The sequence below is a fragment of the Cupressus sempervirens genome, chromosome 5 (assembly GCF_028749045.1).
Source record: "Cupressus sempervirens isolate cs-2001-9-10 chromosome 5, ASM2874904v1, whole genome shotgun sequence".
Taxonomy (NCBI): Eukaryota; Viridiplantae; Streptophyta; class Pinopsida; order Cupressales; family Cupressaceae; genus Cupressus; species Cupressus sempervirens.
This window is the reverse complement of record NC_143122.1, coordinates 1,048,481,799-1,048,509,338: the sequence shown is the minus strand read 5'-3', so window position 1 is coordinate 1,048,509,338 and position 27,540 is coordinate 1,048,481,799. Positions and strand designations below refer to the sequence as shown.

General features: G+C 34.6%; 1 protein-coding gene across 1 annotated transcript; it reads left to right on the top strand.

Annotated features, from left to right (window-relative positions):
- Nucleotides 1-13,322: 13,322 nt before the first annotated feature.
- On the top strand, nucleotides 13,323-27,294 carry LOC149559534 (putative protein phosphatase 2C 54). Its single transcript, XM_089831489.1, has 3 exons — nucleotides 13,323-13,818; nucleotides 13,916-14,272; nucleotides 27,152-27,294. Exons 1-3 carry the CDS (start codon nucleotides 13,323-13,325, stop codon nucleotides 27,292-27,294), a joined length of 996 nt encoding a protein of 331 aa, XP_089687615.1.
- Nucleotides 27,295-27,540: the final 246 nt, after the last annotated feature.

The following is a 27,540-nucleotide window of genomic DNA, read 5'->3' as shown; positions in this document are numbered from 1 at the left end:
TCTTTTGGACTTATCTTGTGTAGAAAAAAGCATCATAATCAATTTATCTAGAAGAGGTTCATGAGGAAGCATATTAAAATTTATTAGTTCTTCTCACTCATTTCACAATTGCTAATAATATCTATATAACAACTAAATCACTTGTAAACTTGGATTAGATTAATAGTTTAGTTTGTTTCTCCCTTTTATCTAGTGCTTCGTCATCTTAGCAGAAATTGATACTTCAACATTGCTTTTCAACCATAAAGAATTTATAGATGGATTGTTTAGGCTAAAATTGTAAATGATGTCAAAATAGAAGCATCTTTCTTCAAAAACTTCATAATTCACTCCCCTCTCAATATTTCCATTTATTGTTTATTAGTTCCTTCCATGGAAGAGAACATTTTCCAAGGTTGTGTAGTTAGTGAGTGATTAAAATTGTTGTCTTCAACCAATAAGAATCTTTCCTTTGATCTTACATATGTTTATTTCAAAGAAGGACTATTCTAACATCCTCAAATGTTAACAAAACATAAATTTGGTAGGCTCTTATTAGTTCCTACTAACAACCCTACAGAATATAGAAAGGATTGCAATTTTCCAAAAAAGAGAACACATATTTTAATATATTGTCTATTTATTTTTGGTCGCTAGAACATCTGACGGACAGACATGTCAGGTATCGGTTTTTTCAAGTTTTCATTCTCATGTGTTCATGATTGAACCTGGGTACGGTGACTACATAATATCAAAAGCACAATTCCAGCTAGCTCCACTGAAAGGAAATTAATTCAAATATCCTTTAGAATGACTTTTTTAAATATAAAGACTAATGGTTAGGTAACCTAGGTTTTGTGTGTGTTGAAAACTATGCACACTGGTAGTGTGGAAGCAAAAATGTACAAGCAACATGTAGATGGTTAGAAAAGGTAATTGATGAACACGTTGAATTGAAGATTAGGGCCTGTTTGGCTATGGGAATAGGAATACGTATTCTGGAATACATATTTTGGAATAGAAAATGGGGCTACGTATTCCTGTTCTCCGTTTGGTTCAGCCAATATTTGATGGAAATTTGTGGACTCCAAAATTTATGTTTTCTAAAATAGGAATACGTATTCCAATAACACCTATTTTGGTGGAATTGCAAAACCCCATTTTTGGGTCAAAAATGGAATACGTATTCTATTTTTACTTTGTATTCCAATTCCGTTTTGGTGCATCCAAACAAGAAATTCAAAAATTTTGGAATTTACATATGCCTATTCCGCTTGTATTCCGCTTGCCAAACGGGCCCTTTAAAGACTTAGGCAGACCACATTTGTTTAGATCAAAAGTTAAATTTTAACCATGTGAAAGTTCAATTTTGATAGGAAAAACATATTTGTTTCACCTACTGTGCAAAAAAATTTATAGGAATAGAGAAAACTCCGTGTCAGATAATTTGCAGGAACCTTTCTCCACATGCTCACATGTTTTACGGCTGAACACATAGTTTAGAGAACAATTTATTGCCTAAATATATTTTATAGCTTTGGCAACAACCATTTCATTGGTGTGGACCTTCTAAATGAATTGCACAGACGTAAGAAAATAGTTGGTGGAAGATCTAATTAATCCAGAGAGACATGAATATACTATCATTCTAATGGCAGGCAAGTTGATTCTCAGTTCTAGTTTCCTTTTATCATTTGATAGTTGATATACTTTCTTGATTTCCTAGATTTTCAATTTTTTATCTGAAAGTTTGAATGCAGGGAACAGTGGAAAATGGGGAGATAAAGCATTATCCTTTCAAGCATATTGGGTATTCCATATTTGGCTGTAAGCTCTAACAGGGCTCGTTCCCAAAGTACCCACCTGGTTCATAATATTTGTGCCAAAGATAGTCACATGCGGATAGGATTAAATGCATATCTTGTAGTTTTATGGGTGATTCATAGACGATGTCTTTAAGGTAAGTAGCTTTGCATATCTTTAAGTGAAATTAGTCTCTAGAAGATGTATTATTAACGTACTTAATTGATTTAACTTATTTAATCCAATAGGTTCTAAATATCGTTCTGTCTATTTTGGTTGCTCTGATTACTCTCCAAGTGAAGCCTACCCTTTCCACTCTTGAATGTAATCCAAAACCAATTATTTTTAATAGTTATTTATAACTTTTCATTGGGATAGCGTCATAATAATGAGATTTCGACCCTAATGGTTGATACAAATTTCTTCTTGGTAATTTTTAGAGCCTTTTTGTTGATTGGGATAGTGAAAAACTCTATGTTATATTTAAAATACTCTCTACTGGTTAACAAGCACTATGAAAGTTTCAAAATTATTTTTTAATATGTTTGCTTAATTCAATTTCATTGGTTTTAATATTGTCGTTGAGTTTGTCTTGGTTGTGTATATTGAATTTTGTATCAACATTCGTGCAAATATTTTAAATGTCATTATTCAAGAAATACATGATGAACAAAAAATGTACATATTAAACTAATAAAAAATAATAAGGGTATTGGTTTTACGAGATAGTGAGAGTGGCAGAGAAAAGATGAAAGTGAGAGTTTCGAAGCCCAGACGATAATAGTAGAAAGAAACATCTAGGCGGGTGATGGGGAGGTAGAACACGCAGGAATTTTTACCAAGTAAACTCGGCAGCCAAAGGATTTTACAGATATTGCAATGTTAACTGAGTCAAAAAGGTTAACTTAGGAAATTTTTGGAAGCAGTATTTACCGAGCAGGGTCAGCCAATAAAGGATTTCATTATTTTATAAAATAATGTTTATTTGTTTAGAGTAATATTTATAGCCAACTGATGTATGGTTTATTGGTAAATGTAACATGTAAATGGGCCGACTTGACAATCTGAATGGTATAAGTAAGAGGTCAAGTTGCGATTTCTAAGTGTGTGGAAGTGTATGGTGTTAATGTGATATGAAGACTAATTATTGTGGAAGCGAATTTGAAGGATGATCAAAGATCATTGAGGAGCAACATAGCCATATTTGATCAAGGAGGATCAAATGATGCTGAACAGAGACCTGTAGCTAGCAAATTTAGATGCATCTTGTTCAGGTCAATTCATTGTTGCTTTCTAACCATTGTAGCAGTGATTTCAAATCTCTTAACAGAGTTGGTTTAACAGCCATTTTGTAAATCCTCTAACAAGGTGAGTTTAGTTGAATTGTTCTAAAGACCTCTAGCAAAGCCACTCCTAACAGGATGATTAAATCCTCTAACAAGGTCACACCTAACAGTGTGTATTGTAACCTTTAATAAGGTTGGCTCCTAATAGGGCTCACTTCAGAAGAGTGAAAAATTGGTGACTAGTTACTTGGTGGTTTTTCCCATATTGGGTTTCTACATTAAATCTGGTGTCTCTTGTGTTCATTTTTATTTGCATGCATGTTTGCTTGAAGATAAGTAACAATTTAATTTACCGAGTTATAGCATTTTTGTTATGCTTACCGAGTATCAGCAGTAACTAGATCTTTAAGACATGTAAGGGATCTGTGGATTAAATTTTGTAAGTAACTGATTCAACCCCCCCCCCAGTTACTCTACCTTTAATTCCAACAATTGGTATCAGAGCTTTTGGTGCTTACAGGAAAAGATTTCAAGGATCTAAGCTAAAGATCAGAATGTCTTACAAAAGGGAAATTCCAAGACTTAACAAGGACAACTCCTCAGCATGGCAAGGATTGATGAGGCTTCATCTGGCTTCTATTGGTGATACAGGGCTGAAGTACCTTGATGAAAAATATGAAGAACCTTCTGGTACATTATCTGTCAATGATATTGCTGAAAAAAAGACTCACAACAACATGATGATAGATATAGCATCTGCTCTAAGTTATGAAGAATTTGATGACATGAAGGATTGCAAAACTGTCTCTGAAATGTAGAACAAGCTGAAAGAGATCTATGGAGGAGATGATAATGTAAGAAGAGCCAAAGCAAAAAGTTTGAGAGGACAATTTGATCAAATGAGGATGAGAGAGGATGAAAACATTGCAAAGTATGTTGAAAGAGTTAAAGCATGTGTTAGTACAATCAAAGCATCTGGAGGAGACATCAATGAGGGTCTAGCTATAAATAAAGTTCTTAGAACTCTACTTCCCGTTTATGCAATCAGAGTCTCTACAATTCAAGAAAGAAGATGTGAGGTAAATCATAAAATAAATTTAGAGGCCATAGTTGGAAGATTGACTGCATTTGAGCTAGACAACTATGACAATTATGTTCCAGCTGCCAAGAACATTGCATCAGCATTTGAAGCCAAGCTTTCACTCAAAGAAAAAGGAAAAAAGATGAAGGACCCACAATTAGACAATAATGAAGAATCAGAACAAAGTTCAGACAGTGATCTTGAAGTGGTTGAAGCTCTACTAGCAAAAAAATATTCAAGAGGCAAAGAGAAATACAAAGGTAAGGTTCCTCTAATCTGCTTTTCTTGTGAAGAAATTGGACATATTGCAGCTAGGTGCTCAAATAAGCAAAACAAAGATGAGAAGAAAGGTCACAAGTACAATGGCAAGAAATACTTCAAATCATTCAAGGATACAGGTAGGAAAACATGTTTTATGGCTAAAGATTCTAATGATTCTGATGATGAAGAAGAAGATGAAGTTGTCTACATTGCTATGAAAGATGAGTCTGATAATGATAAGGAAATGGCACTTATTTCTCATATGAGCATAAATGATACATGGATCATAGACAGTGGTTGTTCTCATCACACGACTGGTGATAAAACTAAGTTTGAATACTTTGAAGACTATGATGGTGGCAGTGTAAGATTTGGTAACAATGAACCTTGTTGTATAAGAGGAAAAGGAAGAATCTCACTAACCAAAGAACTTGTATGTGATAATGCATATTAGGTAGAAGGACTAAAGCATAATTTGTTGAGTGTGGCACAGCTACTCAATAATGGATTCAAAGTAGAATTTATGCATGGAAAAGCAAGATTGTTGAACGATAAAGGAAAGCTAATTGGATCAGGTATTCAAACAAAAGGTAACTTATTTTATCTTGAACATGGTGAATGTTCATGTTTCATTGCTCAAATTGAAGAAAGTTGGTTATGGCATAAGAGGTCATGTCATGTAAACTTTGACAACTTGATAAAAATTAGTACATTCAAGAAAGTAAGAGGTATTCCAAACATAAAGAAACCTGAGGTTGGTCTATGCAAGAATTGTCAAATTGGTAAAATGGGAAAGACAAGTTTTAAAAGCAAAAACTATCAGACTGAAGAAGTTCTAGAAATTGTGCATACTGATTTGTGTGGACCTATTGGCATTGAAAGTTATACTGGTGAAAAAAAAATATTCGGTTTGTTGATGATTATTCAAGAATGATGACTGTCATGTACCTCAGAGAGAAATTAGAAGCATTTGAAAAGTTCAAATGTTATTTGACCAGAGTAAAAAAGGAAACAGGCAAAAGACTGAAATGCTTAAGATCTGACAGAGGTGGTGAATTCATTTCACATGATTTCAATAACTTTTGCATTGAAAGGGGAATAAAAAGACAAGTTTCAGCACTTGGAACTCTAGAACAAAATGGAATAGCAGAAAGAAGGAATAGATCTATCATGGATTGTGCAAGAACTTTAATGATTGAGAAAGGCATTGCTATCAAATACTAGAAGGAAGCTATCAGCACTGAAGTTCATACCTTGAACCAAGTACAACTGAAAAAGGACTCATTCAAAACACCCTATGAGTTGTGGTATGGCTACAAACCCAATGTAAGTTATCTAAAAGTATTTGAAAGCAAATGTTACATTTTGAAAGAATCTAGAAAAGGTAAATTTGATGTAAACAGTTATGAAGGAATATTTTTGGGATACTCTTGCAAAAGCAAAGCATATAGATGTTTGAACTTATCTACTCACAAAGTCATAGAAAGTGCACATGTGAAAGTTGATGAATTAGCAGAAAGAACAAAAGAAGAAAGCAAAAAGGAACCTGAAGACTACAAAAGATTTGTTTACATTGAACCTAATATAATGCCAAGTATACCTATTAATCAAGAATTCTCAACTCTAAAGTCTTCATTAACTAAGTCACAAGCAGTTCAAAACCGAGTCAGTACCTACCGAGCTACAAGAACCCGAGTTGCAAACAGAAGCTACTGAGTTAGCATCTACCGAGCCCGAGCAACCAGAATCAGAACCAAAAGTTGAAACACAGAAGGATAACAGTGCAAGTCATTCAAAAGGCAAGGAACCCGTGTTAGCTAAGTATGTCAGAAGGCATCATGCACCAGATCAAATCATTGGAGATAAAACAAAAGGAACAATGATAAGAAGTAAGTTGAAAGGCACTTGTTTACTTGCTGATTTTTAACTTTAAAATGTCAAAGATGCACTAGACAATGAAAGTTGGGTTGAACCTATGAATGAAGAGATAGAACAGATAAAGAAAAAAAAAAACATGGAATCTTGTACCTAGACCCAAAGACAAAAATGCGATTGGAACAAAATGGGTATTCAGAAACAAACTAAATGAAGATGGTAAGGTATCAAGGAACAAAGCTAGACTGGTATGCAAATGATACTCTCAAAAAGAAGGTGTAGACTATGGAGAAACTTTTGCTCCTGTTGCAAGATTGAAAGGTGTCAGAACCTTACTTGCATATGCTGCATTCAAAGGATTCAAAGTTTATTAGATGGATGTCAAGTCAACATTTCTCAATGGCATATTAGATGAAGAGGTTTACATTGAACAACCTGAAGGTTTTGTTGATCCAAACAAGAAGGACATGGTCTGCAAATTGCATAAAGCATTATATGGTCTGAAACAAGCCCCTAGAGCATGGTATGAAAGATTGCATAACTATCTTATTCAAATTGGTTTTCAAAGAACTAATGACAACACTAGTTTGTACATAAAGGAAGGACCAGATAATAAGATTGTTTTAGCAGAAATATTTGTAGATGATACTTTGTTCACAGAAAATGATGATCTTTGCAAAGAATTTTCAGAACAAATGAACAAGGAATTGAAAATGTCAATGTTTGGTGAAATCAAATTCTTTGTTGGTCTTCAAATTGAACATAGTAAGAATGGCATCTACATCACTCAATCTAAATACATCAAGGAGATACTGAAAAAGTTTGGTATGGAAGATTGCAAACCAGTTGGGACTCCTATGTGTACTGGATTAAAACTGACCAAAGATGATGAATCAAAGGAAGTGTATCAAACATTGTATAGATCCATGATTGGAAAGTTGCAATATGTAGTGCACACAAGACCAGACATTGCCCTTGCAGTAGGAATTGTAGCAAGATTCTCAGCAAAACCAAAAGAAAATCACATGATGGCAATCAAAAGGATCATCAGATGCTTAAAAGAAACTGAAGAATATGGATTATGGTATAAACTTGGAGGAAAACTAGATTTAAAGGTGTTCACTGATGCAGATTGGGCAAGAAATATTGATGATAGAAAGAGCACAAGTGGAGGAGCTTTCTTTCTTGGAAAAAGGTTAACATAATTGTACATCTCAATCCACAGTAGAGGCTAAATATGTTACAGCAGCAGTAAATTGCTCAAACATTGTGTGGTTTAAACAATTATTGGAAGGTATGAAGCAAGAAATCAAAGAACCTGTTGTTATGTTTTGTGATAGCACAAGTGCAATTAACATCTCCAAGAATCCAATGATGCATTCAAAAACCAAACATATTGCCATAAAGTATCACTTTGTTAGAGAATTGGTACAAGAAAAGGAAATACGATTGGAATATGTCCATACAAAGGAACAAATTGCTGACATATTCACAAAGCCTTTACCTAAGGATGCATTCTTATATATAAGAGGTAAGCTAGGGGTCATTCCCCTATTTGAAGCTCACTAAAATACAGTTCTAGTGATGCATCAATAGAAATAGAATTGAAGAACTATCAGTTGATGCAGCAAGCAATTGAAGGCATTGCATATGAATCAGTACATTAGTTACAATGCTATTCAGCTGTTTTGAGTTGTCTTTGGCATATGTTGTCAAAGAGGGAGAATATACTATCATATCTTTCTGAAATTTGCAAAATAATAAGAGTTTGTGCAAGAGGGAGAGATTATTATGAAAGAGGGAGTTTGTTGTATTTGAAAAAGAAAGTGAAGTATTCTGTCAATAAAAGACTTGTTTTCAAATTTCATTCTACTATGACACGTTGTGTTGCCATCAATGCCAAAGAGGGAGGTTTTGGATACAAGTTTTTAATTGTGTGTTGTCTTTGATGTCACACAAATGTCATATCAGTCATCAGATAGTGTCTACCGAGCTCAGAAGGTCAGCAAGGCAAAGGACTATCTACCGAGCCCAGAAGGTCAGCAAGGTAAATGGCAGTGTTTATCGAGCTCAGATGGTCAACGAGGCAAAAGGACAGAATCTACCGAGCTCACTCGGTCATCAAAAGAAATGTGGTAGAAATAGTTCTTACCGAGCTCACTCAGTCATCAAAGGGAATGTGGCAGAAGCAGTTCTTACCGAGCTCTCATGAAGGAATATAGTTCTTACTAAGTAAACTCAGTAGCCAAAGGATTTTACGGATATTGCAATGTTAACCGAGTCAAGAAGGTTAACTTAAGAAATTTTTGGAAGCAGTATTTACCGAGCAGGGTCGGCTAGTAAAGGATTTCATTGTTTTATGAAATAATGTTTTTTTTTTTAGAGTAATATCTATAGTTGAATGATGTATGGTTTATTGGTAAATGTAACATGTAAATGGGTTGACTTGACAATCTGAATGGTATAAGTAAGAGGTCAAGTTGCAAATTCTAAGTGTGTGGAAGTGTGTGGTGTTAATGTGATATGAAGACTAATTATTGTGGAAGCGAATTTGAAGGATGATCAGAGATCATTGAGGAGTAGCAGAGCCATATTTGATCAAGGAGGATCTAATGATGTTGAACATAGACCTGTAGCCAGCAAATTCAGTTGCATCTTGTTCAGGTCAATTCATTGTTGCTTTCTAACCATTGTAGCAGTGATTTCAAATCTCTCAATAGAGTTGGTTTAACAGCCATTTTGTAAATCCTCTAACAAGGTGATAGTTCAGTTGAATTGTTCTAAAGACCTCTAGCAAGGCCACTCCTAACAGGGTGATTAAATCCTCTAATAAGGTCACACCTAACAGTGTGTATTGTAACCTTTAACAGGGTTGGCTCCTAACAGGGCTCACTTCAGAAGATTGAAAAATTGGTGACTAGTTACTTGGTGGTTTTTCCCATATTGGGTTTCCACGTTAAATCTAGTGTCTCTTGTATTCATTTTTATTTGCATGCATGTTTGCTTGAAGATAAGTAACAATTTAATTTACCGAGTTACAACATTTTTGTTATGTTTATCAAGTATTAGCAATAACTAGATGTTTAAGACATCTAAGGGATTTGTGGATTAATTTTTGTAACTGATTCAAAACAACCCCCCCCCCCCCCTCTCAGTTACTCTACCTTTAATTCCAACAATCTTCAAATAGATAGGGGACCGATTAGGAAAAATATGTATGCAAAGATGAAGTCATTGATAAAAAGGACTTTAATTTGTATGCATGAATCACTATTAGGTGGAAGCCCAACCTACCCTTTCTTGCACGATTGAGATATGAACCTTTGAAGGATATTGGTGGTAGGAGATTGAAGTGGAAGAAGCAATGAAGAAGTGATGTTTGCAAAAGATGGGGCCACGGAAAGGATCACTACACATCTCAGGAATGTTGATATAAGATTGTTTTGAAGTAAAGAACCTGTAATGGAACAATAATTATTTTGTCAATGATGTCAAACTTGCTACCTACTGGTGAAACAGTTGCTTTTTGGTTTGAAAGCTATCATTTAGTTGATTGATGAAGAGGATTTGAAAAGAGGAGATAACAAGAGCACCTAGAGAAAGGTTGAGTTATTTGGTATGTAACAGAAGCACTAAGACCAAGTAAGACATTGATACTATAGTGTATTGTTTATCTACTTAAATTCTAAAATGAAAGATTACTCAAGTTAAGACTGGAAGAAGATCAAGTAAGGAAAGTGTTTGCCAAGCCTTCTTGAGCAGTCAATGCAAGCCGAGAAAAAATTAGTAGAAGTTGAGTGAAAATCATGAGGTGCCAAGCAAAGATTAAAAATAGTGGAAGTCGAGCGATTATTAGTATATGCCGAGTAAAGTTTGGTTGGTCTCAAGCATCAATAAACTTTAGCATTTGCTGAGTGAACTAGTGTTGGCCGAGTGATTGTTAGTATATGCCGAGTAAAGTTTGGTTGGTCTCGAGCATCAATAAACTTTAGCATTTGCTGAGTGAACTAGTGTTGGCTGAGTGACAGGACAGTATAGATGTTGAGTGACAACAAATAGTGTTAAATCAAAGATTTGATGAATATGAGCCAACTAATTTGGTTTCTTGAATTATGTGAAGTGTGTGGAAGATAACTATGATGAGCTCATGGAACAGAATTCAAGGTAAATCGTTTTGAGACGAATTCAAGGAAGAGTGTAGAAGAAGTTTCTAGAGGAAACAGATAGAAAAGTGGGTAGATTCATTGTATCCTACCTAATCCCACCTAACCCTAAAATGGATGATTGTGGTTAAGCGGCAAGAGATCTAAATTCTCTATTTATAGAGATAGTTGGTCAGAAGCAAAGGTTGTCATGTGCGAGAACCTGAGGAAGATAAGGAGTCTAGGGTATTGCTTCATTCAATGGCTAAACAGAGGTGACTACAGTTGGCATGTAAAGCAAGAAGGCTTAAGAGTATGAATGCTTGAAGGGTGAACAAGCTATTAGAGTTAAAGTGTATGAATGCCAAGCAGAATGGAGGACTGAAATAGAAATCTATAATCTGCAAGTGAGTTGTAATTTGTTATCAGATCAAGCCTTACTATTACTTTCTAAATCATTGTATTAGTCTAGGGTAAATCCTTTGGATTAATGTTGACCTAATAGTCATTTTTAAATCCTTTAACTGGGTGACATTCTAATGGAAAGGTCTAAAGTCTTCTAACAAGGCTCGCTCCTAACAAGGTGATTGAAATCCTTTAACCAGGTCACATTTAACAATGTGTATTGTAAACTTTAACAAGGTTGGCCTTTCATAGGGCATCACTTCAGAAGAGTGAGAATTAGTAGCATGTTACTGGTGGTTTTTCCCAAATTGAGTTTCCACGTAAAATCCTTGTGTCAAATTGTGTGAATGTTCTTATGTTGTTTCATGTCTACATTTCTGCAAAGTTGTTTTGACTTAGGACAATAACCTACAAAATTTAAGTATTGTATGATCTAATGGATGCATCCATGATAAGGTTTTATGGATATGGGTCTACTAAGCATTGAAAATTTTTATTTTTACATCTGAACAGGGAGAAGGGCAAAGAAAAAGTTGAGAGTCTTGGTGAAACCCTACTAGCTTGAGTTTCACATATTAAAGATTGTCAAGTAGAAAAAGTAAGATTGGTGGAGGAAGCACTGGATTATTTGGGAGCGTCACTAGGAAACAAAGATACCCACAAAGATATGGATTTGAGATTGTTGTTCAAATTGTGGGTGAGAACTAAGAGCAAGTGAAGCCTTAGGAAGAAGAGGGTACAGAGGCTGAAGAATCTCCAAAAGCTGGCAGAACAGAGCCTGAGACTAGGAATGACAAGGAAGTCAACTTTGAGCTATATTTGACATGAATTCTAAATTAAATTGTGTTACCTTCATAGACATTCTCTATGTACTCATCCGCCATAAATATTCTAATGCCAAAAATACTGACATTTTATGTCATAAATTGGTTTTGTGAGAGTCGTGTTTGTTAGCTATGTTGAAAGTGCAAATTGTTTTATGATTCTTACAATAGTTTAGGGACTATAAAATGACTCTATAGAGTTCATGTAACACATGAATATATGATATGTTGGCACAAAATGCAAATTCCAAATATTTATAAGAAAGTTTGAATAGACAAAACTCACATACATGGTGAGATTTATTCTATTGCAAAAAATATTGTTGGGAATAACATCTCCACATTTTCAAATAATTGTTAACCCCTTTTTCTCTTAATAAGAACAACTAGGAATGCATTCCAAAGTTTTTCTATAGTCTTCTCATGTTTGGTCAAGTTACTAGTATGAATAGTACATTCTTCATACTTGACTCAATGTGACAATTATGCAGGGCCCTGCTAATGAAGAGTTTGTACTAGCTACAAGGCTAGAAGATGATAATTTTTTTTATTAAATAACAAGTAGAAGTGCATATGCTATTTTAAACATTCACACAAAAGCATAGTCCCTGAACCAAAATTGTTCTGTCAGTCTTTGGCAGGAACTTAGTTGCCCTACAACCGTTGTTTAGAATTAGCAAGCCTTCTTCATGGCTTGCAACTTGGTGTACCCAATGGCAACTCAAATTAGTTTTCAAAAACTTTACCAACTTTTCTTTGACATTGGGAGCTTATTCCTTATAGATTTAATAGTACTCGCCACTTATTAGTCAGAGACTTATGTTTCCTCTCATTTTTTACAATTAGTTTGCTCAAGTTTTTACAATATTAAATTACATTTGTAACGTTCTTCAGTTATCTTATTTTTATTCTTTAAAGATTATTTGTTTTTTCTAATTGACTCGTCGTATTTTTGTTAGTGATTTTTTTCTTTTTTCTTTTAAAAATTTCAAAATAATTCTTTACCACATTTTTTTCTTTTCTAAATTGATAATATAGATTAATACCAAATATTGATTGAGAAAAGAAAGTACCTTGTATGCTATATTCTATCTTAGATAATTTTGATTATATTATTATTACCAAAACATTATGTTTCAATAAATATATTTTATATAAGATTTATTTTTGAAAAAAATACCCTACATAAACTTTCATTACTAATATCAAATCTTATGAACTCCTAAACATTATTTATATCGAAATAATTAACAATTAAAAATAAAAATGCCATTGTATACTTCAATGTTTATGAAAAAACAAAAAACAAAAACATGGATTTTAATATTGTGTATCATTTATAAAATCCACAAAACAATGCACATTTTTTTCAATCTTCATTTTTTTCATTAGATGAGTTCCAACTCACACTCTAGTTCTATTTTAAAAAATTAATAAATTTGTGGTATATTCTTTTTATTTTAAATAAAAAGCGAAAGTAAACATATATTAAACTATGTCTGAAAAAAACATTAAACGGCGTAAAAAAAATGACAATCCCCATCCAAACGCCGTTGAGATCTTCGCAAGTTGTTTCACAAAAGTATAAATTCATACTGCGAAACAAACAATGAATCAGGCTCATTCTCATTTTCAGTGAATACGCCACCGTTTGTATTTCAAGCAAATGGAAGTGGAAATAATCAGCGTCGACAAAGAATTATCTCCCAAAATGAACGGAAATTTTCCAGATCGAAAACCATACCAAAATCCAATTTTGTCGCAAAATACAGATAAATTAGTGCAAAGTACAAGTAATCAATTTATGCCCGTTTTGCGCTCCGGCAGCTGCGCAAGCATAGGTCAGAGGAGATTCATGGAAGACGAGCATATCTGTGTTGATAATCTTTCCTGCTACAATCTCCGGCTGCCCGCGCCGGCGGCCGCTGCGTTTTACGGCGTGTTTGACGGTCACAGCGGCGGTGAGGCGTCGAAATACGTGAAGGAAAAAATCCTCGACTTTATTCTCGACGACCCCAATTTTCCCAATGACGTCGAAGCGGCCATGACGAACGCTTTTGCGGCAGCGGAAAATGGGATTCGTTCTGCCGGGATATTGAAAGCCGGCACAACGGCTTTGACGGTGTTGGTGTGGGGAAGAACTCTCTTCATTGCTAATTTAGGTGATTTGGAAATTTTCACAAATTTTTTTTTTTCTTTCCATTTTCTTGTTTCTTTGATATTTATTATTGGTTTTCAAATCGTTTGTCTTATTTGTAGGTGATTGTCGTGCGGTTCTAAGTAAGTCTGGAAAACATCTTAATGTCACCACAGATCACAACCTTACAAATAAGGATGAGAGACTGAGGATAGAGTCTCTTGGAGGAGTGATTTCTAGTGATGGTTATATAAATGGTCTAAATGGTGGACTTGCAGTTTCAAGAGGTTTGGGAGATTGGGAGTTCAAGTTGGAAAGTGTGGCCTTGAATCTTTTGAGCCCAATAAGTGCAAATCCAGAGTTGAATATGTATGAGCTTACACAAGAAGACGAGTTTTTGATTATTGCAAGTGATGGCATATGGGATGTTTTGAAGAGTGATTTTGCACAAGAAGTTGTGAGGAAACAATTACGGTTGTGTAATGACCCTATAAAGTGTTCCCAAGAGCTTGTGAGGCATGCATTAAAAGAAAATTCGACTGATAACCTCACAGTGATTGTTATATGCTTTGCAAGTCATCCTCCGCCTAGAATGCAATCAACCTCCAATTCACGATTATTTAAGAAAACAATATGCCATACTCAAGATAGTACAAAAGCTCAAGACCATTTTGGTCTTGCAAAAATTACAATCCCTCAATGTCCTTATACACATTCTCATGGAAATGTATTTCATGATGAAAACCTACCATCCACTCACCAAAAAGAAAAATTATCCCTTATTACATCTAATAATAAAACTACATCGCATCAAGATATGTCGAAAGCTCAAGACCATTGCAGTCCTCATGGGTTTCTAATCCCTCAACACCCTTCCGTGAAGTTTAATGGAAAAAAAATTCATAATGGAAACATACCATCCACTCATCAAAAGGAAAAATCATTTCTTATTACATCTAATGATAAAATAACAAAATTACAAGACCCTTCTTTATTGTCTCCTATAGAAAACACCCTTCCTATTGAAGTTATAGAAAGTACATCTAGTATTGATATGGTACCAAACACACATTGTATTAATATTGTGTCAAGAAGACCCCCTATTGAAATCCTTCCTAGAACACCTCTTAAAAAGATAGTAACTCCTTTAAAGATATCAGCAATCCCTGAAGATCAAAATCTTCATTGTTCGATTCCTACAATATTGTGTTCTCATAAAGTGGATGTCACACCTCCCATCAAGTCACCTATGTGCAATGAGTTGACATCTTCACCTCATGATAGCACACCAAATAATTTTAAAAACAATGATTCTCCTAAAGGTCAAGGTATTTTATCAAAGGTAACAATATTTTTGAAACATGTACAAAAGGAAGCTTCGCCTTTTGTAATATGGATGTGCCTTTTCGGTGTAATAGAATTCACCATTAAAAAAATAGAATCAAATTAATACCACAAATTTGAATTTCTCTTGTGCTTAATTTTTCTTGATGATTATTAATAACTAAATACATAATTTAATATGTTGTATGTTTTTCTAAGAAAAGTGTTTGTTTGGCAAAGGGCCAAGTGCGCGCGCGCGCGTGTGTGTGAAGTAAGGTACAACTAAAAAGGTCCTAAGTAGCCAAGTTACATCACATTTTTAATTGATAGCAATAATTAATTTTTTGGGTTACACTTTGTAATTGGAACAATATAACACCAAGAATTCACAAGTAGAGTGTGACTCAATGTAGCAATACTTGAGAAATGATCTAAGAATTAAGTTGTCATAAATGAATTGGTATGATAAAAAATTAAATATTTAGGATAGATAATATAAATTCTATGGTTGAGGAGATCGTTACTATTGCGCATAGATGTTTCTAATACGAAAAATTTTATAACTTTGAAACCAAAATATTCTACTGAAATGAAAATAAAAATTTGTCATATGTATGAAAATGAAATACTTAGAATTATAAGAGGAATCAAGCAATATTAAATATATCTTAACCTATTAAATTTCATAATATGATTAGTATTGTCAAGATATCAAAATATATATTTTTAAAATTTGATAAGCACTTGGACCAAGGAAGAACAACAAGTTATTTTATGTTCTTAGGTTATCATTTTGCCTTCAGACAAATAAATGAAAATGATATGAGAGCAACTACAAGGTAGCTTACTCTATTAACATCTATAATTTCAAATGAGCACTACATTGACCTCTTATTGCACTCTTGGCATTTTTCACTTTGATGATTGCAGTGTGGGCAAGAACTCTCTACATTGCTTATGTAGGTGATTTGGAATTATTTTTATAAAAAATTACGTTTTAATTTTCTTGTTTCTTTAACATTTATTTCTTGCTTTTAAAATTGTTTGTCTTATTTATTAATTTGTTTATGTAGGTGATTATAATGTCATTTTAAGTAGGTCGGAAAAATATACTAATATGACCACATATCACAAGCCTAGTAATAAAGGTGAGAGAGTGAGGATTGAGTCTCTAGGAAGATTAATTTATAGTGATGGGTATATAAATGGTGGACTTTTTGAGGGGTTTGTGAGATTGGGAATTCAAGTTGGAAAGTGAGGCTTTAAATCTTTTGTCTGCTAAGTGCAGATCCATAGATGCATGAGCTTACACAAGAGGACAAGTTTTTTATTATTTGAAGTGATGGTGTATAAGATGTTTTAAAAAATGAATTCACACAAGAAGATGTGATGAAATAATTGTGACTATGGAATAACCTCATCAAGTTCACTATCATTTTGGGACCTTGTTCACCATCGTATGGTAAACCTAAAGCTTTCATGTAACCCTAATTGATTCTAATTTTTAATGAACAAGAAGATAGTTACTAGCAAAGGTCAATTTCTATTATTCTCATATATTAAAGCATTTTTTTCTTTAACTTATTTTATTGAATCAATTGCATAAGAATATACACAAGTACATATCACAGAGCTCAAATTTGCACTCCATAAAGAGCCAAATATTGCCTATATTTTTGCACATGACTGTACAATTTCTCTATAATTTTATTTAAAACTATGGATTATCTGTAAAAAGTGAAATGAGTTTAGAATTACTATTACCATTTTATTAATATTGTTAGCATACAAAATTATAATAGTGAAAAAATGTGAACTATTTTAGCTCAATAAAATTGCAACAAATTGTGCATTTAATAAAACAACCTTTTGAAATAATGAGCACTAGGAAATATAAAAAGTACATATAAAGGTAAAACAAACAAATGAAAAAAAAATAGAAAGAAAAAATTAAACTTTAAAAGTAATAATATAATTCAAAAGATCTTAGGTTCATGGGGTTTATGTTAGAGTGATTAGATATTTTCTAATTAGCTCTAGTCTACTTAAGCTAAACTTTAGGCATATAATAATTAATTCTTTTATTAATTATTATTATGCAACCTAGGTCAAACCTTTTTAGGGTTTTGATCTCCTTTATAAGAATAATCTCTCTTTGTAATTAATTCATTCACTTTTAATAATAGCAATTCATCTTTTTGCTCATCAAGAATGTCTCATCTATGGATCTAGCATTTCCAGCCACCATAGCTTTTGTTTATCTCTTATGTGATAGGTGTTTGCATACAAGTGATTCTTGGGAGCTATGGGGTTGATCTTTCATCAACTTCAACACGGTATCAAAGCTCTAGATCTTCATGCCCCTATTTTTTCTTGAGAGATTTGAGCATTCGACATTTTTTTATTGGATCTGGGGATCATTGATTTTCTACGCACTTTGAGCAAAAACTAACCTCACTGTTGAGCTTAGAGTGCTTGAAAAGATTCATTTCCATATAAAATACCTCCCATTTGGATGTTGTTGAAATCTAAGGCAAAAATATTTTGCATCCAGGGCGTTTTGACCTGGGCATGCAAAACGAGGTAGAGGTTGTCTTTTTATTTTCTCAAAAAGATTTGAGAGGGTATACTTTTTTTTGTTGTTTAATTTTAAACAAAAAATTAAAAATAAAAAAATAAGGCCCCTGTCAATGCATGCTTGGCGCATTTATTTTTTCCAAAGATTGGGCATCTCATTCAGAACTTGCCCAACGGTTAATCATAGGTCACATGGGTGGAACATGCAGAGTGTGTTGATATAGATGTGCATGGGTTATATTGCTCGGTGGTGAGTTGTGGATTGGCATCTGCATTTGGGCGTTGGCTGGCAACTCTTCAGTGCTAGTGTGAATGCCTTGTTGTTCTCATGTCAAATATTGTCTTATTTAAAGATCACAGTGTGACAGAAAATCCCAGTGTGCGACATAGCATACTGAAATTAGCTCAGAGGATGACTAACAATTATTGTTTTGGAGATGAGTACGTAACCATCGACTTAATTGGAGTTTGCTCTCCCTTGTGGCTTCCTTCAGCGAGTCCTCTACCATGCCCCGGGCTCTTCACATCCTTCTCTAGTTTTGATGACTTGCATGGTTTTCTCTAACACAAGGTTGAATGGCATTTTGTGGGTGCTTTATTTTTGGGGTTGAATGGATACTTTTTTTTGGTTTGCGGCACCAAATACTTCCCTCACATCATGAAGAACCACTTCAACTCCCTCCTTGAGTGGTAGACCTTTGTGGTGTTGCACTCTGCATTGGAGCTTGGGTGGGTCAATAAGTGGCGGCACTCAAAGCTTTTTGTTTGGTGGACTTCCTTGGAATTTGAGTGCTCTTTGTGTTCTTGGTTGTTGTAACGCTTTCTTCCGTAGGGCCCTGTTTGGTTGCTGGAAGATGAGGGCCAAAACCGGGTTATCAGAGGCAAAACCAGGTTTTGCAAAAAAACTTTGGTGTTTGGTTGGTTAAAATTATAACCTGGTTTTCAATTTCATCTTCCAATTTTGGTCAAAAATTGGAAGAAGTTTCTTCCCACAAAAAGGTGGAATTCGAAATTAAAACCAGGTTTTGAATTTTATGACAATTTTTTTAATAATATTGTGGGGTCCATAGTATATTCATCTTCCGTGTCAACCAAACGGACCATTGGCTTTCCAAACCACAAAACCAGGTTTTCGAAAACCTGGTTATAAGATAACTTGGTTATGTCAAAAAATCATCTTCCCCAACCAAACGGGGCCTAGGTCTAAGACTAAAAGGCCACGTTAGTGGAGTTTATCTGCCCTTGGAGACTGCCAGTGGTTTGGGAATGATTCTTTGGGTCTTGGGTGCAATGCATGATCTGGGGCCCTTTTTCCAATGATTGTGCCTTTTTTTGGATTTGTTAGCTTAGTCAGGCTCCCCTCTCACAAATGCAATGGCAGGTTTGGCCACTTTATGGGCAATTTTTTTCCCAAATTAATGGCGATGTTTTGGGTGTGGAGTATATTTTTATGCCACATGGCAGATTAATAACTTGACTGGTGGTTTTGGTTCAGTCATTACATGTTGTTCAATATGCATGGACTTTGATCAGTTGTTTCTTTGTCTTGCCTGTATTGTGGTGGCTTTTCCGTGTAAACCGATGGTTTTGATTTGCATGAACATTTTATTTGCCAACAAATCTTTTTTTGAGACATGGCAGTACTTTGGCCACCAAATTTTTCTTCTAGCATCGCTATTTGCCCGACATGTATTTCTAGCAATCATTAAAAAAAAATTGGTAGGGGTCTTTTTCTAGAATTTGTTTGCCTTAAGACCATTTGACCATCAAATTTGGGCTCGTCACTTGCTGACATCAGCACCGTTTCAACATTGCATCAATGTTCATGTCGCCTCCTCGGGCTCTATTTGGACATACCTTTTCCTTTTTGCTCATATCTCGAGCATATAGACTCTATTTTCCACAAATAAGATATCATCAGAAAGCTGGTTCTAAGGCCATCACAGTGGCATAGGTAATTTTCAGTTTTGATGTTTTTCTGATGGCTTCTTCTACTATCAAAGTTAGGGGTATAGTTTTGCACTTCAGGAGGCATATCTTGAGCATCTGATGTCAGATTTGGAAATTCTTTATATCGTTGTAAAGGTATTTTTGAGCTCTTTACAATAATGTTGGTTATTCTTCCAAGTTTCTCTCTAGACACATTCTATTCAATCTTTTTCATTTTTTCATTTTGGTGGATATCTTGGTTATTTTAGGTTCAGGGATTGATTTTGTTGCTTCAGATGATTCGTCATGACTTTTACTATCTATTGTATTAGTATTATATCTCTTCTAGTCTATTTAAACATCATTTGTATACATTCTTGCAACTCACTAAGATAAAGTACCATTTTACATCTGTATTTTTTATTTTGATTATTTTTCCTTGTTTTGGCTTCTAATTCGAGTAGTGCCATCTAAGGAAACTCATGCAAATTATTGTATTCTTGGGATTCACCATATCTTGTGCCTTATTGTGCATGCACTACTCATGATTAAAGTGCCACGGGGGGTTGATGTTTTGCCTTTTTTTTCCATCTTCCTTTGTCTAGTGAGTGTTCTTTATATGACATTAGTCTCATGATGTGTCTGAGATTGATCACCTCAGTACACACATATGTACTCTTTTGTGCATCTTGATCATGATTCCTTGACATGCAGTTCTTTTGGTCCACTTTTCCAGTCGCCTGTCACCTCACCCTTGTCTACATTAAGGGGGGTTCTTCTGTTGTTTCTCATGCTTCCTTGGTTTGATTGATCATCTCTTTAAGCTTTGGTGTTTCATGTCATTTGTATCTTTGAGTTTAGTTGTTTGCCTTTGTGTGCCTCTTGATTCAATGTAGATTACAGTCTTCTCTACCTAGTCAAGTTCTATTTTAGTGGAGGTTTTTCATATCAGCAGTTACTTTTGATAGAGCTTTGTAGCTTCTATGTGCTTCAGTGGTGCTCTTCATGATCATCTTTGGTTCCTATCTTCTGTGGCATTCCCTAGTTTGGAGGCTTCTTCATTCCTTAACTAGTTTCTTTCAACATGTTTTTCCATCTCTTTTTTTATTAGGATTTTTCCAATGTGGTTTTCTCTATTTCTCCTATTTTGAGAGATTTGGTTGTGCTTGGGTACCTCATCAAGCCTTGTTGTCGAGACCCATTAGTAGTTTCTATGTTTTTAGCTACTCCCTAAGTTTATCTTAAGGGGGGGTGTTAGAGTAATTAGATATTTTCTAATTAACTCTAGTCTTCTTAAGCTAAACTTTAGGCATATAATAATTAATTCTTTTATTAATTATTATTATGCAACCTAGGTTAGACCTTTTTAGGGTTTTGATCTCCTTTATAAGGATGATCTCTCTTTGTAATTAATTCATTCACTTTTGATAATAACAATTCATCTTTTTGCTCATCAAGAATGTCTCATCTATGGATCTGGCATTTCCAAACTCCATTTTTTTTACTTCTCTCTTACGTGACACGTGTTTGCATGCAGGTGATTCTTGGGAGCTATGGGGTTGATCTTTCATCAACTTCAATAGTTTAGAGTGTATGTTTGAGTCTGGAGAAAGAGGAGTAGCTAGAAAGAAGGATTGTTTTATAGGTGTTTGGATGAAATTAACATTCATGGAGTCTCAAAAGGTAAATGCACTATATTAATGTATAATAGTCGATTATAAAATAATCTAATTGGTATAGGCACCTTACGACTAATAGATAAAACCAATAAACAAGTTGAGGTACGTATTCTTGTTCTTGATCTTTACACGTGTGAAGAGCTTGAATTTAAAAATAAATAGAAATAATGTAGACTTTGATTGTCATAAATGTAGCTTAAAACTAAAAAATTGCTAATGGGAGAATAAATAAATAACACCTTGATAGTAATTAATTATTATATTTGATGAATACTTACTGCATGGAGAAGCTAAAAAATATAGAAAATTACCTTTCCATTATATGATGAGGATTAGAAGATAGGTTAGCACATCTAGGATTAATCACATAATAATCACATGAAGCACTTGAATAAATTTAAGCCTGAAGGACGTGAGCCAAATGAAAACTCATTGTAGTATAAACACATTTTGTTAGGATGGTCTAGAGGTAGCTTATTAATTCATGTCAAAGGTAGTATATTATTTATTACTATGTACCAATAGTGATAGCCAAGGAATTGATACATTTGATCACTGGATTAGATGATGCAAGTATAATCCTTGTTGCAACTAAAATGGTTAAGAAAGAATTACAAACTAATACAATAACATAATGGGATAAGAGAGCTATGATCCTTTCAAACATTAGACAACAAGATGTTAGGGTAATTACTAAAATCTATGTTACAAGATACATTATAGTAGTAGATTGTTGACCTTGTGGCAAGGCATGTTATCAATTAGTGCCAAAACACTTGAGTCATCGTGGAAGTCAATATCGCCTAAGCTACTAGATAGAAGAGTATTAACTAAGCTCATGTATGAACCAAGCTAATAGTGTGAACCAAGCTCTAGTGTAAACCGAGTTAGTTTTAGAATGAGAACTAAGCAAGCATAGCAACGTGAACTGAGCTAGTTGAGTTTGTCAACAAAGTTGACAATGTTGCCCGAGTGTCTCCATATCACTTGAGTAAGCTATTGGACCCCAGTATCAGCTCCAAGCTAACTTGATAATTTTTTTTGAAGCTATTAAAATGCTATTATATCTAACCTAATGCATAGTTATTATTTGGATTGATATATAAAGAAGACAACTTGTTTCATCCAAATATATCATGAAGTTATATTTTATTAACATAAGTGAATATGTATAATAGAAGAGCAGATTAATTACGAGGCTTTCAAGTGGTACAAGGCAAAGCAAAGACTCATCTATCACAGTTAGGTGATCACTATATTATTCAAAGGATCTTCATCAGCAAACAAAGTTGCACAACAAAGATCAACCTGTTGATTCATCCTAACAGGTGTATCAATGTTAAATACTCTCACTTTTGTCACTTTATGTTCCATGCATACAAGTAGATTAGGTATTCTAATAAAGTGAGATCAAGAGAAAGAAGTTTTAGTGGCTGCTAATTCATCTTCCCCGTCACTTGATCATTATTACATTTGCAACAATTGGTATCAGAGCAAGGATCTCTTATTAGAAGTTAAACAAATTCAAAGCAAATATCAGAAGCAATGGAATTGTACAAGCTAGAGAACGACATTGAGAATGAAAATATGGATCTACATGTGGCCTTGGAACAAATCAAGAAATTGAAGAATCAACTCTCTCAATCTCTAAAAAGAAGAAAAGAGTTAGCAATGCATATGAATGACAATTAATATACAAAAGAAAGAATTGAATATATTTGTAGAGAAAGGAGTTTAGATGAAGTAGATGCAACTATAGAGGATCTACTTGGAAGGAACCTCATTTTGCAAGAAGTCGGAAAATTAAAGAGAGAACTGGAGATTCATTTAGTCAATATATGTGAAATTATGGAACAAAAGAACAAAGCTAAAATTGATAAAGATATAGCAGATGAAGACAAAAGATTGCTCAACACTAGACTAGAAGAAAAAGGTAATGAAATCCACCATTTTTCATTGCTAATATGATAAATTAGCTTTAAAATGCAAATCAAGAAGTCATCAATTTAAGGACAAAAAATGATGGATTCAAGAATGATCATAGAGCAGAAAAAGAAACCAATGAAAGAATGATGAAATCACAAGAAAGCATGAATCAGTTGGTTGAATTACTATCTCACAAGAGACACAAAGGGAAAATAGGATTGAGTTACACTACAAAAGGAGAATCGTCACAGCAAGGAGCTTAAAAGAACAAAAAGCCTACATGTAATCATTATGGAAAGATAGGACACTCATCAAACAAATGTTGGAGTAATGGAAATTGATACAGTTTCAATGAGCTTGGTCATAGAGAAAGTGAATGTAAAGACAAACCAAAGTCTAAAGGGAAGTGTTTTGCATGCAACAAGCAAGGTCGTAAATCCTCAGAGTACAGAACAAAGCAATGGAATACTAGACCAAGAGCATTTATCAGTTGGGATTACAACACATGGTACACATGTTATCTATGAAGAGAATATGGACATATTGGAGGAAACTGTATGAGGACTCACTTTAGAAAAATGTATCCTACCCAAAGATGTTATGTATGCAAATAACTTGGTCATTTAGCAAGAAACTATATGGACAGATGGTGCAGGGGCACCTTGAAACATAAGGCCCTCGCCAATTTCAATTTTGTTATGATATGCTCCAAGAGAGCTTTTGTAATTAGAACAAAGGTCTAAGGACCTAGGTGTGTGTTTTGGCAGCATGGGCTAGGAGATAGGAAGTCATTAAATGGTCTTGGAATCAAAGTATTCCTTGTCCTAAAGTCATAAGTGACCTTAGAATATAAGACAGTCCTTGTCATTGGAGTCCTAGCATAGGTATCTAGCCTAGGAAAGGTCTCTAGCATTGGAGAGTTAAGGGACATCCAATTTTGCAAGAAGGAGATGTTAAAAGATGCAAACAAGAAAGTTACTATGCAAAAAAGTTGCAATTTTTGTAAAAAATTGTTGATTGACTTGCAAAAACCCTTCCAAGCATATTGGAGGCTAATGAAAGCCCTAAGTGTGTGTGAAAATACCTAAGAAGCCATATATAAGCTTCTAAAACCCTAAAGTTACCAAATGTTAGAATTTAGTGTATGGACTGTATGATGTGGCATGATTTTTTAGCATAAAAAGACAAAATATAGAGCTAAGAAAGTTTTTGATCATTTGATTTCATTACTATACCATTTGGAATTGTAGATAGACTTGTTTAGGACATTTTTTCTTTAGTAGGTTAGTTTTTTTTGTGATTCTTTTCAATATTTTGTAAATCTTTTATTTCCAGCCAGTTTGATGTCTTGAACCAAGCAATTGGCACTAAAAGAGATATAACTCAATATCACACTATAGAAATAGTAAAACCTCTTAGGGATAGTGATTGTACTCTATGCTTCCTATTTTCAAAAGTAAGGGCCCTCAAAATCCATGGATGCATTTTTAAGCTCTTGCCCTAGGCGAGCCAGAGCATGCTCGGCTAAGGAACATTGAAGTTGCAGAGCTTACAACTTGCAAGATTGTGAAGATTGTTAGAAAAGTGAACATGGAGATTGAAGGGGAGTAAGTGAAGGTCCTTGGGATAGGAGGAAAGGGTGCTAGCAATCCATTAAGGCACCTATCCAATCCAAACAGTAGATTGGCCTTGTAAAGTCCTCAAAACCCTTAGATTTTGTAGAGGTACTGTATGACACTTTGGAGGTACAAAACCTTGAAAATTAGTTAGTACTAATAAATTTAATGGGGATTTATGAAGAAAATTTGAATTTCCAAGTGGAGGAAATTTGAAGAAATCCTTGATTTCTAGGAACAAGAGGGCTAATTGGGGCTCCTTCTTGTAGCCCTATTTTTAAGAGAAAGTGTGAAATCAGTAAGAAGGGTAATTATATTGAGTTACCTTGGTCAAAAAAAAAAGTGTATTACAAGGTCTTATATCACCACCATGACCCTACAAGTTGAGTGTGAGGATTAGTCAAGAAAGACCTAGAATAACTTTAAAACCTTAAGGGTTCTCCACCTACTATGGGAACCTAACAGATGGAAAGGAGTGAAGCTTGTTCAAGATAAGGGAGTAGGGCTTAGGATTGGGGGATCTCTATGTAGGAGGGATCCTATAGATCCATTTGGTGATCTTATAAGACACATTAGGTCTCATAAGCAGACTAGAAGCATGAACTAGTGATTAGCTCATCCCATCTCCCTATCAAGTGGTATCATAGCCTTATAAAAGGTGTGGGAAAAGTAAGTGCAAAGCAAGAAGAATGTTGTCACCTACTAAATCTAGTGGTCCTGGCAAGATGGTGACCAATGCTGAATTGGCCAAGAAGGTAGAAGAACAAGAGAAGAAGGTAGAAGAACAAGAGGAAGACAACAAGTCTTTGAGAGAAAGATTGGCACAACTTGAATAGTTGTTAAGTGAAATCCAAGACACAAAAAATAAAGTCAAGCACAAGATGGAGTAGAAAGAAGAGCAGGAAGCCAAAGAGAAAGATATTGAGTTGGAGGAAGAAGCTCCAACACTAGACCTTCTTATACTAGAAGAGCCTTTCTTGAAGGCACTCAAAATAATAAATAGCAAAGCCTTGGAAGGCATCCCTTTATTCAATGGCAAGATGGATCCAAACCTCGTCATGGAATGGATTGAAGGAATGGAGAACATTTTGAGTGTGATGGTGTCTCTGATGCTCAAAAATTCAAGGTTAATAAGTATTGCTCTAACCTAGTGGAAATTTGTTCAAACTGAGAGGGAAAAAGAAGGGAAAAGCCCCATTGTCACTTGGAAAGGAATGGTGGCTAAAATAAGGCAAGCTTATATTCTTGTATGAAATAAAATTGCATAGGAGAAGGCAAAATCTTAGGCAAAAAGAGATGGATGTGCACTCTTACATTGAAGAGTTCCAAAAATTATGCCTGGGGTCCAAGGTGGTGGAAGATGAAAGCATCAAATTGGCAAGGTATTTGAATGGGCTCAAGTGATCCATCCAAGAAGACATGAGTCTTTTGACCCCTAAGATAGTTCATTAATGCTATCAAATGGCTCTAAAGGTGGAAGAGAAAGGAAAGAGGAAGCAATATCGCACCTCAAAGAACAAAGGAAGAGATAGAGATGGCAGAGGACATAGGGGAAGTTATGGAGGTAGAAGTAATGATAGTAGGTCCCAAGCTAAGCCAAAGCTGACTGAAAAAAGTGGAGATACTATTCAAAGATGTGGTTTAAGTAGAGGTAGAGGCATAGGTAGATCACTAGGAGGAAGTTATCATCTTACTTTGCTATAATGAAGTGTTACCACTACTAGCAATTGGGGCACCTAGCCTATAGGTGTCTTGAAAAGAGATCAGCATCACAAGGAGAAAATAAAATAGCATACATCCACGAAGATGCTTCAAGTGTGAAGTCACCTAATATCTAGTTGGATTTAGAGAGTGGTGAGAATTTAATGATAAAAAGGATTCTGATTAAAGAACCAGTTAAAGGAGAGCCCAGGAAAAGAAGGTCACTCTTTAGGGTGAGGTGTAAGATTATGGGGAAGGTCTACAAAGTTATCATAGACTTGGTGTCTATTGATAACATCGTTTCAAAGGAGGTCATAGCTAAACTCAAGATTCTTAAAATACCTTATAACACTCCTTACAAGGTCACTTGGTTAAACAAGGAGCAAAATGTTTTAGTGAATGAGCGAGCATGGATTGAGTTCACTGTAGGGATATAAAGACAAGATTTTATGTGATGTTTTACCCATGGATGCATGTCACATATTATTAGGTAGGCCATGGTCGTTTGATAGAAAAGCCACACACAATGGTGAGCTCAACTCATACGCCTTTAAGAAGGATAGAGTCAGTTATAAAATATAGTCACTATTTGAATCAAATAATCTAGGGAGTGGACCTAATGTGATGATGTTGAAGGGGAAAGAGTTCATGAAAACTCTTGACACAGAAGAAGGACTGGGTTATGCTATTGCGGTGAAACCCAAGGACGAAAGAGAAGCTAAGAAGAAGGACATACCTCATGAAGTTTAACAGATTTTGGAGGAATTCAAGAGCATTATATCAGATGGAACACCTATAGTCCTACCACATCAAAGAGCAATCAACCATCAAATAGATTTGGTTCTAGGGGCATCTCTCCCAAACAAGGCACCTTACAAGTTAACTCCTAAGCAAAATACGAGAGTAGCAAAGCAAGTACAAGAACTGATGGATCAAGGGTTGATAAGAAAGAGCATCAGTCCATGTGTTGTACCTACTATTTTGGCACCCAATAAA